Here is a 15,158-nt window from a genome sequence, read left to right on the forward strand (position 1 = left end):
TCATAATGATGTTCTTTTCTTGAAAAGAGATGTCTCAAATGAAGAGATAAAGACTGTTATGTTTGATATGGCTCCAATGAAAGCGCCGGGTAATGATGGCTACCATGCACTATTTTTTCAGAGTCAGTGGAAGCTGATTGGTGAAGCTATTTGTGAATGAGTCAAGAAGATTTTTGGTGGCTAGCCCATAAATAGGGAGCTTAATAACACGCTGCTCATTTTTGTTCCTAAGATTCAGAATCCTAAGAGCTTTACACAGTTTCATCCTATAAGCTTGTGTACAGTTCTTTACAAGTTGGACATAAAGATTATTGCGAACAAGTTTACGATGGTATTTCCTAGAACCATTGGCCCGGAACAGATATGATTCATTGCTGGGAGAAACATCACAAATAATATTATAGTAACCCAAGAGGTTATCCATTCAATGATAAGCAAACATATCAATGATAAGCAAACATAAAAGATGGATGGCCATCAAGATCTATTTGGAGAAGGCCTATGATAGGGTAAGATAAGAGTTTATAGATGCTTCTCTCCAAACGGCAAGCATACCAGAATACCTCCGAAATTTCATTATGTCGGCCATCACAAGTTCTACTATGCATATTTTGTGAAACGAGGTGCTTTCTCATAAGTTCAACCCCATTAGGGACATCAAGCATGGAATGGCTGGGACAAAGCATTTGTTCATCTATCAATTCAGGTCAGTGGTCTCCCATTCGTCTTTCCCGGTCAGGATCGACGCTATCTTATTTTATTTTATCTTTGGGAAAGCTTATTTAAGTCAGACTAGTTTAATTAATGATTTGTTGGATAAATTATGCGGTTTTTCTAGCCATCAGGTGAATGCTCATAAAAACAACATTTTCTTTTCTAAAGGGGTAAACAAAGATTCAGCAGGACATTTTTGTGATATGTTTTGTTTTCATAAAGTCCATAATATAGGATCATACTTGGGTATCTCTTTTTTCTAAGAAAGAGTAATTATTAGCTCCTTGAGGTTTGTGGTGGAAAAAGTTATATCTAAGTTGCAAAGGTGGGATACGAAGCAGCTGTATCTACCTGGTAAAGTTACTTTAGCACAATTAGTCTTACTTACAATTCCTAGCTATTTGATACAGTCATTGAGGATTCTGAAAGGAATTGGATCCTTGGGTTTAATCGTAGAATGGGGAAATATTTGGTATTCGAAGCTGAATTGTAGGGTATTCTCGATGGTGTGGCGTTAGTACAAAGAAGGCAACAAGACAGGATATTGGTACAGACAAATAATATGAAAGTTATTAGAGCTATCAAGGAAGCATTGTCGAAGCGGTCAAATTCAACAATAATCAGGCGGACAACTCAGCTTTTGCAAAGTGTAGAGAATTGGTCAATTAAACATGTCCTTAAAAGAAGAAAATGCTGAAGTTGATCGTATTGCCAAGTTGGCCTTTGATAGAGGGGAAAGCTTACAATTATATATAGATTCTCCTTTTAACTCTTTCTAGTTTTTTATAAAGTATTTTAATTTATTCAGCAAATATATATATGCCAAATAAACGTAAAAGAGCAATGGTTAAGCTCTTTTGACATTTTGAATGTCAGGTTCAAATTTTATTTTTGTCATTTCCTTTTTTTTTTTAATTTGTAATATATATATATATATATATATGAAAACACACGCACACATATATAATGGTCAAAAAACAAATGACATCTTTTAAAACTAATGAAACTTTTTAGTTTAGTTTTGTTGAGTCTAGATAAGTTGATTGTTGAGTACCATTCCACAATACCAACAGTAGACTACTACCTAGTAGACTACTACCTAGGTAGTTTGATTACTTGTCTTATTTGAATTGACAATTTAATGATGAAAATATTTGGACTTGATAATGTGTTGTTATTTTGAAAAATACTATGGTCCATCTATGAAAATCAATCATTGGCTTTTGAAAACTGGATTGGATACAAGTGAAACAATTCAACCCTTGAAATATGAAGATTCAATCGGTATTGTGTTGTTGATTATGAAGAGCGTATCTTCGATTGATTGTGCTTTGAATGCTAATAATGTAATAACTATTATCAAGGAGTTACTTTGTATTCACTTAAATGCTATGTTAGCAAGCGAAATGGATATATGTTGAGGTGCTTGTCTAGGTTATGAAAGAGAGCTTATTGAGTACATTCTAATCTGTTCATTGTGGAATTGTTTTTGTGAGAGAGTGCAAACTGAACTGTAAACACTATTAAAGTGTTTACTGTCCAAGTTCTTACAGGGAGGATTTGAAGGTGAGTATTCTAGTCTTTTAAGTACAAATGTGAGATCTCTATACTTGGGGAGTGATAGAGTGTGAATCACTTGTTGTATTTGTGATTAAAGATAGTGGAACTACTTACTGAGCTAGGCTTTACAGGTGTAGGGAAACCGAGCTACATAAACAAACATTTGGTATTCTTTATTTTGTTTGCATAATTTCGCAGTGATAAGCCATAGTGGCCACTGTAGTCAAGTACTTCCATTTATAATTTTGTATTACAACAAACAAGCAACTTAAAGTATCAACAATTTTGAAAAGGAATAAGCAAGACAAATAGGAAATAATAGCAAATAAATTAGAAAAACATGTTTTAGGGTTAATTGCATCAAACATCACCAAATTATCACTTACAATTTAAATTGGTTCTTAAACTTCAAAACATTTTAATCAAGTCCTTAAAATATCGATCAAGTCCTTCCAAAGCTTGTGGGTAGATTTCAACATTAAATGTCATTTCAAATATGACTTGAAGTAAACATATGAATCAAATTGTAAATACGTGTGTATTTACCACTTAGACAACTTGAATTTAAAGTGTTAAAAACATAAACAATGTCAACCAAATTTATGAGGGTTATTTCTTTTAAATGTCAAATTTGAACTATGCATAAAATAGGTACACACATGTTTGCAAATTGGTCATTCCATTCCATATTTGAGCTAGCATTTAACACTCAAATTACTGATTATACTAACAAAATATAATGATTAATATAATACTAATGCTTTGACATGAATTTTGAGAACTAAACCCTTTTTTTTTTTTTTGTAAAAACATGTTTGTTATTTATTAAGAGAAAAATAATTTTAAAAATTGAAGGGCAAAATTGGTATAAAAGTAGCATTTTGAGAGAAATGTTGTATTAGCTAAAAAGGAAATGATATTGAGAGTACTCCTTATATGCTCAATATTGACACCGTTGGTCAAAGGTGAAGCCAGATTTTTATTTTTTTTGGAACACTAGAATTTGAATTATAATTTTTTTAAAGAGCTAAAAATGTAAATTTGTTATTGTATTAACGTCAAATTTTACAAATTTTCAAAGAATTAAATAATAAACTTTTTATTTTTGGAGAGGCCATGACTGAAATTTAAATTTTAGTAGACGACGAAATGCAACTTTAACTTTTAATTAACTTAAAATTTTTACAATTTCTAAAGGGACTAAAAGGGTAATGTTCCACTTGGGCCTCTAACTACGCCCCTGGTAATATCATACATGAATATGTGATTATAGAAAGTACGATTTCCCCACCGAAATATTACCCTGATAACATCAGTTAAAATAGACGAAGTAAAACTGGAGCAACCAGAATGGAGTTATAAGCAAATGGACAAGAAGAACAAATCAAACAGCATACGACCGTCATAGCATTATTCAGTGGGGCTCTAATAAAGGTAGAAGAAGCGTTTGGCGACCTACTGATTTGTTCCCTTTTTCACTTTGTTATGGAGTGATTGTCTTCTACTTTCAATTAACCATGTTCTCCCTTATCCCCATTTATTATGGAGCCCTCCCTGGATATGATTGAAATATCTCTATGTTCAATCAAACTTAAGGTTTCTATACTCGACACTCAATGATTCAGAGTTTTTTAAATCCTGAAACTAACATCATTAAAGTAACATTAGTGCCAAAAATCCTACTAGCAAACCAGCGGTAACACAATTAAATCAGCATGCCCGGAAACAAACAAACGTAACAGTAGATGACAAGATTTAGACATGACATGTTTCCTAACTTCCCTAACACAAAGCTTGCCTCCATGGTTCTACTGCTTACCTCGACTCCCAAAATAGTTAAGAGCCATCTTTGAAAATCGGATAAGCGTGAAAAATATTTGAAATATGGCTCGACCCTTTACAATTCCCTCCCTTATGTTTCTTGCAGTTCGAGCCAATACTGGTCCTGATACTTCAGTTTTCTGACTGGCTACCACCTGCACCGAAGCTAATCAAGTAAAAATAAAGTAAAATTCATTGGTATCCATTTGAGAACTTGTAGCAAGTAACTAAAACAACAGCAAATGTAAGGATAACCTGATGAAGCAATGTCTTTTAACCCACGCAATCTCTCCTCAGCTAAGCGAACAGCTCTTGTTGAGCTTCTAACACCTTGAGTAATCTCCTGTCTGTAACACAAATAAACTATTAGTTACTGTGACTTCAAGATAGAAATGTATAAGGGCAAAATAGAAACAGAAGAGAGGAGAGATGCAGGAGTCCTTAATAGATCAAATAAAATACTAACCCTAAATCACTAAGCTCCATTGTCAAGTCACTGATCTCCATGCCTGATAATCGTACAGCAGCCATCGTATCAGGAAGCTCTTCCCTGGTGACATCCATCAGCTTCTCTAGTGACTCGGCTGCTCTCTTGAAAGCCTTTCAGAAAAAATCATACAGAACAGACAAGGACAAATAATATCCTTTAGAACTTGTAACATTAATCATTGAAATGCTAACATCACTGAACCTGATGCTGTTCAAGATAACCAACCAGAAGTGCAGGGATTGCAGAGAGAAAAAGCCAAGTTGCTGAAACTGCCACCTAGAAAAGATTTGTAGATTTGTCAGAATTATGACATACTGTAACTTCAAAACACAATTTGCTGATTGTTTGATTGTTGGAATTATAACATGTTGTCACTTCAAAACACAACTTGCTTCAGTTTGATGCTTTGCTTAATAGAGTGAGAAAAAGCACTCCACAAAAACATTTGAACTAATAAATCTTCAAAACCAGAAACTGTACCTTGTATATTCGTTCCATGGATTATAGGATCAATAAATGTTTACACAAGTGGAATAGAATGCCAACCAGGTGACTTTTGTTATAAGCTTATATTACTCAAGACTCATATGAACGCCGGATATGGGCAAGTATCCTATGCATATATGCTCAATTTTGTCAAAGTTCTTTTCTTATATATTTCAAGGATCATACCCTCATACACATGTCCAAACTATGTGTCACAAAAAAGTATCTAACACGGATATTTCACGGAAAATCAAAAGTCCAGGTCAATGGCACCTGATTCTTTCTTTGGGTATACAACATTAGTAACAGCCCTACATGAATGGCAAAGGATTTCAATGTGATAGCAGTTACATGCAAACCATATCTTCCAAACCCAAGAGATCTCCAAGCAAGTTTGAAAAGATGAAAAACTTGTCAATTGTTCATAGAATTAAGTGCTGGATCAATAAAGAACTTGAGCTTTAACCAAGAACTAGAAATACCTTCTAGGAATAACAAACCAAACATGAATCCTCTATCTATGGTTCCTCAAATTAAATTCAATAATCATGAGTTCAAGGGCATCAACTATAGTCCCATTTGATAACTAGGGATCACTATGAAAAATTGGAAAGGGGCTCGAAATCAGTTCTTTGAGCAGAGAATCTCAATAAGCCAAATGTACGAGTGCTGAATTACTTCATATATGACCAGCTAATTTATGAGTATTTCTTTTTTTCTTCAAATGAATAATATTGTCCAATGATGATTTCAAGTTGCAGTAACCTTAGCTACAACTTTATTAACTAATTACAAGTTTCAAACAATATGCAACAAAATTAAGGGCACTAAAAATAGATACAATTAAGGAGAACTAACAGCGCAGGCGACGACGTTAAGCACGAGGATGTGGCGATTGGTAAGGGTCCATTGAGAGAGCTGGAGAGAGGGAGATCCGACGGAGGAGACATAGTGAGTAGAAACCGACGGCTCAGATAATGATGAAGACGGCGGAGGCGAAGCTGAACCATACTCCGATAGGACGGAAGGAGAACCGTAGCGGAGGAGCGGAAGGCGGAGATTACGGACACGACGGTTTGGGCTGATGTTAGTTGGGGACGTGCCATTGATGAAATTGGCGCTGAAATCAGGTGGCTGCAATTTCAGTCTATTCAACATGGATTTCCGATTTACGTCTGCAACTTGAATTTTCTTCCAATGTCCTTGGCTTTTACTTTTGCCTCTTTTCACTTCTTTTATCCAAACACATATTCGAGTATTTGTTGAGTTACAATCCAATTTTTTTTAAATATATTTTATTTAATTATGTGTTTTCTCCGTCCGGCCGGCCTGGTTCATTAAGTCGAAATTTTCTTATTTATTCTTTTGCCAAAAAATTTAATATCCAAATTTAATATATACATAAATATATATATATATATATATATATATATTGGTACATAAGCAAAATTGTAACATTTTAGACCCAATCGAGTTGGTTCGACCCGAATCTAGCATGCTATATTAGTTACCGAAGTGACTCTCTATTAACTCTCAACCTAACCTCCAACACATCATGGTTTTGCAGCATAAAATGTGCTAAGTTATCATAATTAGAGGTGTTCATGGGCTGGGTTCAGGTCGGGCTCAACTAAAAAATCATGCCCATTTATTGGGCTCGGGCCGGGTCGAGCCCAAAAAATGGGCCTAAAATTTTGCCCAAGCCTAACCCGAATAAAAATACTAAAACCCTAGCCCGCCCGCCCACCAGATTAATTTTTATATTATATTATTATTATTTTAAATATATATAATACATCAAAATACTAAAAATATCAAAATAAATATTTCCCAACAAATTCAAAATAAATTTTGAAAAATATGTAAACTTAAATAACACTAAGATAAATGCAACTTAACAAGCAATTGCTTCTAAAATAATAAAAAATTAACAAATGCCTTTAAAATAATAAGAAAATTAACAATAAAATAAATTTTATACAATATCCAAACAATAACAACAAAATAATAGCAACATAATAGTAAAATAGTAGCAAAATATGGAGAAAACAACAAGAAAATAACACTCAAAAATAAAAAAAATATGCAGATTTTTTTTTGTCCTTTAGTGAATTCGGGCCGGGCCCGGGCTAAAAATATCTTACCCGAGGCCCGGCCCATTTTTTAAACGGGCCTTATTTTTTGTCCAAGCCTATTTTTCGGGCCTATATTTTTATCCAAACCCTCCCACGTTTCAGGCGGGCCTTCGGGCCGGGCCGAATAGCCTGGCCCATGCACACCTCTAATCACAATGCAACGAAATGTAATAATAACATGCATGGAATATAAAACATGCGAGCACATAAAGTTCACATACAGGGGAAGGGTTTGCATGTCAATAAACAACAAACACTTTAAGGTTCGCATAAAGATTTTTAGGGTTCGCATATTCGAATAAAAATACACAAGTATTTAGAACTTAATATCAAGGTTCGCATGATAACATACAACATGGGTTTGCATAATAACATAAGTTCACAGAATAACATGCAACATGGGTTCACATAATTAACATACATGGGTTCGCATTAAGAAAGACCATACAACCAGGTGTCGCATACTTCAACTCGGCTCGCAAACAAGTAAGGTTTTTACTAATAAGGGTCCGCATGTAATTTCGAGGTCGGAAACATGAAGGAGTCACTTGCATGGATACCTCACATAAAAAATGGTTCCTATCAAGAGTTAAGTCACACTTAGACAAAATTCAAGGAACACTACAGGTCACGCACAAAAGGAAGGTTAATGAAACTTTAGGTCTTTATTCATATTGGAAGGAAGTGAATATAATTAAGCAAACAAATATTTAACTACGAGGTTCACGGAATTGGAAGTAAAAATAAACTTAAGGAAAAACTGAGTTATAAAACAATGAAGTCATATATTATAACGATTCTAATCCTAAGCAATTAACCACATTGCCTTTTTCCCAGGGTCAGATGGTACCCTATTGACTAGTCTCGTTTGGGTCAATCACCTTGCCACTGCCTTCCGCGATCTACTTACCTGTAAAGTAAGAGCGGAGTAGATGAGTTCAATGAGAACTCAATGAATATACAGGAACATCATAATATGATTAAAATATAGAATTAAAATACAAACGTAGTCTGGAAACCATTTTATGAGCTGGGCTCGTCATGAAGGTGCGAAACCCAATTCGTAGTTACTTGCTTGTCAGAAAAAAAAACATAAAAGTTTGTAAAGCAGTTTTCACATGCACTCGTCGGAAATCATGCTTAAAAATTTAGCTTGTACTGATGACTATGTTATCAGGTACTTTGTATCGATGTTTATATTGCATCAAGCACTATGTGCCAGTGTTTATATCTTATCAGGTACTGTGTATCGGTGTTGGATACCTTATCGATAGCTGATATCAAACATATGTTGCAAAGTCTCCACAGTTAGTGTGAGCAGCATCGAGTAAAGTTTAATGTCCCTATTTACAACTCGTGTGAGCAAAGTTATCCTAAGTATCTGAGGTTAATGTACTATATTTCTTCAAGCGAAACTAAGTTATAAATTGAATTGAAATGAAAGGGTGTTTGAATGGAGATGTTAATCATGAATTGATTATGGTTATTATGGTTACTATGTTACTGATATGTATGTGATGATCATTATGTGATAATGTACTAACCAATTTGGTTATGACATTAATTGTGTAAGGTGACAAGGAATATTATGTTTATATGTTGTTTCAGTTGTTAAGATATGAAATGTCAAGTATGTTGTGTTTATTTTCATACGAACTTTGTAATGACCCAAAATTCACGAGCATCGAAAAAGTACATTATCGGGCCTCCGTCTTAACAAAATGGGTTCGTAAATAATTATTAGAAATATTGATAAGTCTAGTGGTGTGTTTAATTAGGTTTTAATTAAGTGAATTTAGCTTAATTTAGAGTAATTAAGAAAAAGGACTAAATTGAATAAAGAACTATATTAAATAAAGGGTAAAAGTTTAATTATAGATTTAAAGAAAATAATAGGGACCAAATGGGCAATTAAGCCACATTTGGAGGTTGAGGCGACATAAGATTGTAAAAATCTTAGATTTTTACATGATTTAATTATATAAATATATAAATTGATTATCAAGTATATTATTAAATTAATTATATTATAAATATTATATTAAGAAATAAATTAAATAAAGACAAATGTATGGTGATGATTTGATACAAGTGTATTAATAAAATATATATTTGTAATACTTATAATTAATTATTAATAAATATTTATTTAAATTATTATATTAAATTATTGTCATAATAATTATTATTATTAATATTATCAAATAAATTGAATTATGACAAATGTAGGGTGATGATAAAATACATGTGTAATAATATGTAAGTATACAATTGTAATACATGTATTTGATATTAAATAGATATTTATTTTAACTATTATTATTATATTAAATTAATAAACAAATAAAAGAGAAACAAAACATAAAAAGAAACCGAAAGCATTCGAAATAGAGCAGGAAAAGAAAGAAGGAAGAAAAATAAAAGGAAAAATTAGGGTTTAAGGTTTTAAAGCTTTAAAAGGTAAGTCAATTAAGTCATTTTTACTTAATTTTGATATTTTAGGAGTTCTAGAACAAAGTTTTGTTAAATTTAAGTTGAAATTTTGGAAGTTCTTAGAGTTTTTAAGCATGGTTCATGTTGAATAAATTGTTGAATTAGGGATTTAATTGAACGAATTTCAAGTTAGGATTGATAAATGGATTAAATTGTAAAAGAAGCTATAAGTTTTGTGATTGAGGGATTAAATTGAAAAAAGTTTTAAATTAGGGTTTTATTATGAACACTTGATAGTTAGGTTGAATTTGATAAGAATGAAGTATAAATTAAGTTAGTAAAGTGAATAAGTTAGTAAGGACCTAATTGAAATTAAGGTAGAAATTTAATAAAATTCAATTATTCAATATAAATTAGTGTTGTATTAATAGTATAAATTATTTTTATTTTTATTTTTGTAGCTAACAAAGAACTCGAGACATCGACAAAGAAAGGAAAAGAGAAGGTTGACGAAGAGTAATCCGAGAATTACGGTTTGTATTTCTATAGACCGAACTTAACATTTAAATTGTTGTTTTTATTATTATATGTGTATGGAAAGATATTAAGGTAAGTATTAGTATTTTGATATTGAATTGAATGTATGTGAATATGTAATTATTGTGAAATGGATATTGAAATGATTAATTATTGTGAATTAAGAAATGAATTGAATACCCTATTAACTGTATCGGGCTGAGTCGGATATAGTTGGCATGCCATAGGGTTGGAAGTGTTCAGGGATACTTCGACCTTGAGTTGATGAGGCACTATAAGTGTCGTACTTTTGCTTCGACTTCGAGTCAATGAGGCACCTTGTGTGTCGTACTGTTACTATTACTTCGGTTTAATCTGATGAGGTACTAAGTACCGTACTATTACTGTTTACTTCGGCAAAGTCGATGAGGCACTGAGTTCCGTACTGGTGTGTTGGTTGGATCTGTGTATCCGTCTAAGTCCGAGTTTTGTTAATAGGGGTAAACTATTACACTGAATAGCTGTATTACTGGATTGAATAACTGATTGTTATTGATTGTTTGATACTGAATAACTGATTGTTATTGAATAACAAACAAATAATTGTTATTGAAAAATAATGATTGATACTAAGTTTGAAATAAAATAGAGCATTGGATTGAAAGGTGAATATTTGAATAGTCATTGAACTTGAATAGTGTTATATATGTATTTTATAATTATTTAAGTGTTGGTTTATAAAAATACCACTGAGTGCATACTCAGCGTACGGTTTATTTTTGTGCGCAGGTTAGGTACAAAAGTGACTAACGACTCAGCATCCAAGTCAATCCCGAACTCAAATACGTGGTGATGTATTTTCTCTTTTGAAAATGGCAGGTACCTAGGTTGTAATTTATTGTTATTTTGATACATAAATATTAATGATAAATGATGGTATTGGTTGTTCCATACAATTACATATGTCTTAAACATAGTCTATATCATAGCTTTGGGCAATTATTTGACATCTTATGTTAGATTATTATAAACATAAAAATGTTAGAACTTTATATTATTAGTTTGTTATAATTAGAGATGTATAAATTCATGAATTGATTTGTTTGGACTGGTCTCGATTTGAATTTGCAAGGAAGGTTAGATATTTATAAAGGGGTAATATTGAGTTCGCACAAAAAAATTTAGAGTACCCGAACAAGTCCCGATTCGATTCTAACGTATGATTTAGACCTCGAGGATCCACTATAGGGACTTTATAATTAAATCAAGATATGTATGTCATTTATTTTTAATTAATTGTAAATTGTCCGATAGGTCTGGTAATGCTTTGTAACCCTGTTTCGACGACGGTTTGGGGTTAGGGGGTGTTACAAACTTACTAAACTTTAAGTAAGCTTACCTTTGTTTCATTTTTCTTCCTTTTAAATTGTTGAAAATCGTCTTATCTATTGGATTATTTTCGGAGCTCACACTATCCACAAATCCCTTTGGTAGACTTTTGGACATTTTGGCCCGATAATAAGTGGCATGTAAATAAGTGTAAATGTTTATATAATTTGAAGTTGAAAATTTATGTTTTGGATCATTTTAATGTGGTTTATGTGTAATGTTTCTAAGCTTTAATGTTGTTTTGGTTAGTTGTGGCATGAAATGGTATACAAGCTTTAGTTAATACGGTAAACTTGCTTGATGAATTTTGGCACTTAGAAATGATTATTATGTGATGAAAGTTTAAGTATGGATATTATGGTATGTTTGATAGTGAATGGTTTCGTTGTAAGTTGTTGTATTGCGGTGTCAATTGTGGCATACTAGTTAGGCATTTAGGGTTATGTTATAAGTTGTGATTATGGTATGAAATTTAGATGTTTTGAAGACGTATTACATTATTTATATGTGCATTATAGGTCCCTTAATGGTTGGTTTGAATTATGCATTTAAAGACTTATCTACGCTCTACACAGTTTGACATACGGTTCTGTGCCCTCACACGGGTTAGTGATACGGCCGTGTGCTCCTTAGAATTTAATTAACATGTACACCACACAGTTACAAAAATTTACATGGGTTGGCCACACGCCCGTTGATAACTTTTGAAAGGAGTTACTGTAGCAGCCCATTTTCAGTGAAATCAGAACAGTGGTTTTGGGACCACAAATCCAAGGTTAGAAAATTTATTTTTTTATTATTTTATTTCCTGCAATATGATAGAAATACCGTATAAAAATTTCGTTAAGAAATTTTACCATTTACATGTTCAATTTATTATAAATGACTAAATCACGTAAAGTGCAAAAGTTGAGTTCTAATAACTAAAGGTATTAAATAGCTATCGAACTTAAAATTGGAGGTCCTTAAGTGGTAATTAGACCATTAGTATGTTAGTGGATGATAATGACTTGGCAATTTTGTAATTATTAATGTTTTAAAAGGTTAAATAGGTAATTAAGTAATTAAGGTTATAATAATTAAAAACAAATTAAAATATCATTTAGTATCATCTTCCTCAACTGATTTTTAAGCAAAAAGAAGCCATTTTTCATCCCTAGCATTCGACCAAGCTTGTGTGTTCAATCGATAAGTGATTTTTGTCCCGTTTTTTATGATTTCTATGTTTTTAGGATCGTTGTAGCTTAATCTAGCTAGCCTGTGGACTAATTTGTGAAATTGTTAAACTATTAGGGTTTTATCATTGATGAATATATGTTATTTTTGAAGTTTGATGATAGAAAATGAATGGTTGTTGTTAGATAAACAACTTTTGTTAAGGAATTTTTAGTGAATTTGTCAAAGAAGGACTAAGTTGAAAAATAGAAATATATTATATGGTAAATTTGTGAATTGGTGAAAAATATGGGCTTTTATTAGTATGAATAGAAATCGGCTAGGCTTGGGTAAAGGAAAAATTGCATGAATTTCATTTTTCAAGCCTTAGGACTGATTTGCAAAGAATTAAAAGTATAAGGGCAAAATAGTACTTTTGTCAAAATTACATGTTGGACCAAATTGAATGTGAAAAATATTAAACTAAGTTAAATTTATCCGTATAGATCAAGTTAGACCTCGTGCGGAGTTAGATCAGGGCAAACGAAAAATCTCAGATTAATCGCCTCCGTATCTACGTATACTCGTTGAGGTAAGTTTGTGTAATTAAATTGTACATTTATATGTTTTAAATTGAATTATATGTTTGTGAGTTGATTAATTTCCATGAATGAATACCGATTGTGTAACGCCCCCTTTACCCGAGACCGTCGCCGGAGTCGAGCACGAGGCATTACTAAACTTATTTGAGCACTTAAACAAATTCAAACAATTTATATCACACTTTCCAGACAAGCTGTCCAACTGTGTCATAGTTTCTAAATAATTCATATCTCGAGTTATAAAACTCGAAATCCAAATCCGTAAATTTTCTCTGAATTTATACTCATATATCTACTTACCAATTTTTTCTAGAATTTTGGTCAAGCCAATTAGTACAGTTTATTATTTAAAATCTCCCTGTTTCAGGGTTTGACTACTCTGACCTTTGTGTATTACGAATCAGATATCTCTCTGTACAGAGCTTCAATGACTATGCCGTTTGTCTCTAATAAAACTAGACTCAATAAGAAATCTGTACATATAAAGTATGGCTTCTAATTATCTTTGTAAAATTTATGGTGAATTTCCAAAGTCAGAACAGGGATCCAGAAATCGCTCTGGCCCTGTTTCACAAAAATTTAAACATCTCATAAAATATAGCTCATATACCTGTTTTGCTTCTTCCATATGAAAATAGACTCATCGAGATTCGATTCCATAATTTATTAATTATTTAATTCCATTTCTACTATTTTTAATGATTTTCAAAGTCAAACTACTGCTACTTACGAAAACTGTTTTAGTACAAATATTGTTAACTAGTTTATAACATCTTTACTTCAATTCATTCAAACTCTATACATGCCATATAAATATTCAAACTTAAAACAAAAGCTACCGAATTGATCTGGATAGTGTGCTTTGTTGTGTTGATCCGATCTACCCACTTCACTTCAAGTCAATCTACATAAAAATATTAAACACACACAAGTAAGCTTATTGAAGCTTAGTAAGTTCATAGGTTAAAAGTAATGCTTACCAAACATAATATTTCCAAACAATACCAAAACACTTACTAAAGTTTCCTGCGATTCACAACCATTGTTATAATAATTCACATAGTTGAGTTCAACAAGAATAACTACTCAATCTCTTCCATTTGGATCACTTCTCTTTTATTTCTTATAATCAAATTAGGAAACGGCTTACGAAATTGAGTACGTCGTTGCTCAATGCCACGATTCACAACTCAGTATGGTTTTCCTCATTGAAATACCATACCTACATTTTTCAACTCGGTATGGGAAATGCCATACCTACATTTTTAACTCAAGATGGATTTGATAATACCATACCTACATTTCACAACTTTCAAGATGGATAATACCATACCTACATTTCACAACTCAGTATGGATGATACCATACCTACATTTCACACTTTGCCATGGAACAACCATGGTCTTATCCAATCAATTCATCACACGTCACGATACTTAACGTACTCAATCCTGCGTTTTTCCTAATTTGCATTTCCACATTTATTCTTTCATTAACAAAATCTACACAATCCCACAACAAATTCGTATATAATAACACATTATAAACTTCAATCATTCACAAATAAACATCTAAATTTAACCATATGAACTTACCCGCTAATTTGTAGAAGATATTGAAATTTTGGGACTATTCGCAACTTTTTCTTTTCCTCGTTCTTCTTTGAATTCTTGATCTATAATATAAAATATTTCTACTCATTAGCATTTATTTGATTTCTATTTCACTTCACAATTTATGCTGTTCAAATTTCGAAATTGCACTTTTACCCCAAAATTTACATTTTCACAATTTAGTCCCTACTCAATTCACCCATCAATTGAACTAATTTTTCTCAATTAACACTTTATTTTATCA

At 32.1% G+C, this 15,158-nt stretch overlaps 1 protein-coding gene across 2 annotated transcripts; it reads right to left on the bottom strand.

The window, feature by feature from the left end:
* Positions 1-3,854: 3,854 nt before the first annotated feature.
* On the bottom strand, positions 3,855-6,359 carry LOC108463891 (uncharacterized). 2 transcript variants are annotated; one of them, XM_017763891.2, is made up of 5 exons: positions 5,930-6,359; positions 4,811-4,861; positions 4,562-4,695; positions 4,351-4,442; positions 3,855-4,250 (listed from the first exon to the last, which is right to left on the bottom strand). In XM_017763891.2, exons 1-5 carry the CDS (start codon positions 6,227-6,229, stop codon positions 4,228-4,230), a joined length of 600 nt encoding a protein of 199 aa, XP_017619380.1. In that variant the 5' UTR covers positions 6,230-6,359; the 3' UTR covers positions 3,855-4,227. The 2 variants fall into 2 exon arrangements, with proteins under 2 accessions (XP_017619380.1, XP_017619372.1); XM_017763883.2 differs by having other exon boundaries at positions 3,855-4,261.
* Positions 6,360-15,158: the final 8,799 nt, after the last annotated feature.

Source organism: Gossypium arboreum, chromosome 2 (genome assembly GCF_025698485.1).
Source record: "Gossypium arboreum isolate Shixiya-1 chromosome 2, ASM2569848v2, whole genome shotgun sequence".
Taxonomy (NCBI): Eukaryota; Viridiplantae; Streptophyta; class Magnoliopsida; order Malvales; family Malvaceae; genus Gossypium; species Gossypium arboreum.

What these genes read in the sequence shown, in the direction of transcription:
- LOC108463891 (XM_017763883.2), bottom strand. Translation starts at nt 6,229, where the DNA reads ATGTTGAATAGACTGAAATTGCAGCCACCTGATTTCAGCGCCAATTTC. An exon ending in TTAACGTCGTCGCCTGCGCT is followed by an intron (nt 4,862 to 5,929) that starts GTTAGTTCTCCT and finishes AATCTTTTCTAG; the next exon opens with GTGGCAGTTTCAGCAACTTG. An exon ending in CTGCAATCCCTGCACTTCTG is followed by an intron (nt 4,696 to 4,810) that starts GTTGGTTATCTT and finishes TTTTTCTGAAAG; the next exon opens with GCTTTCAAGAGAGCAGCCGA.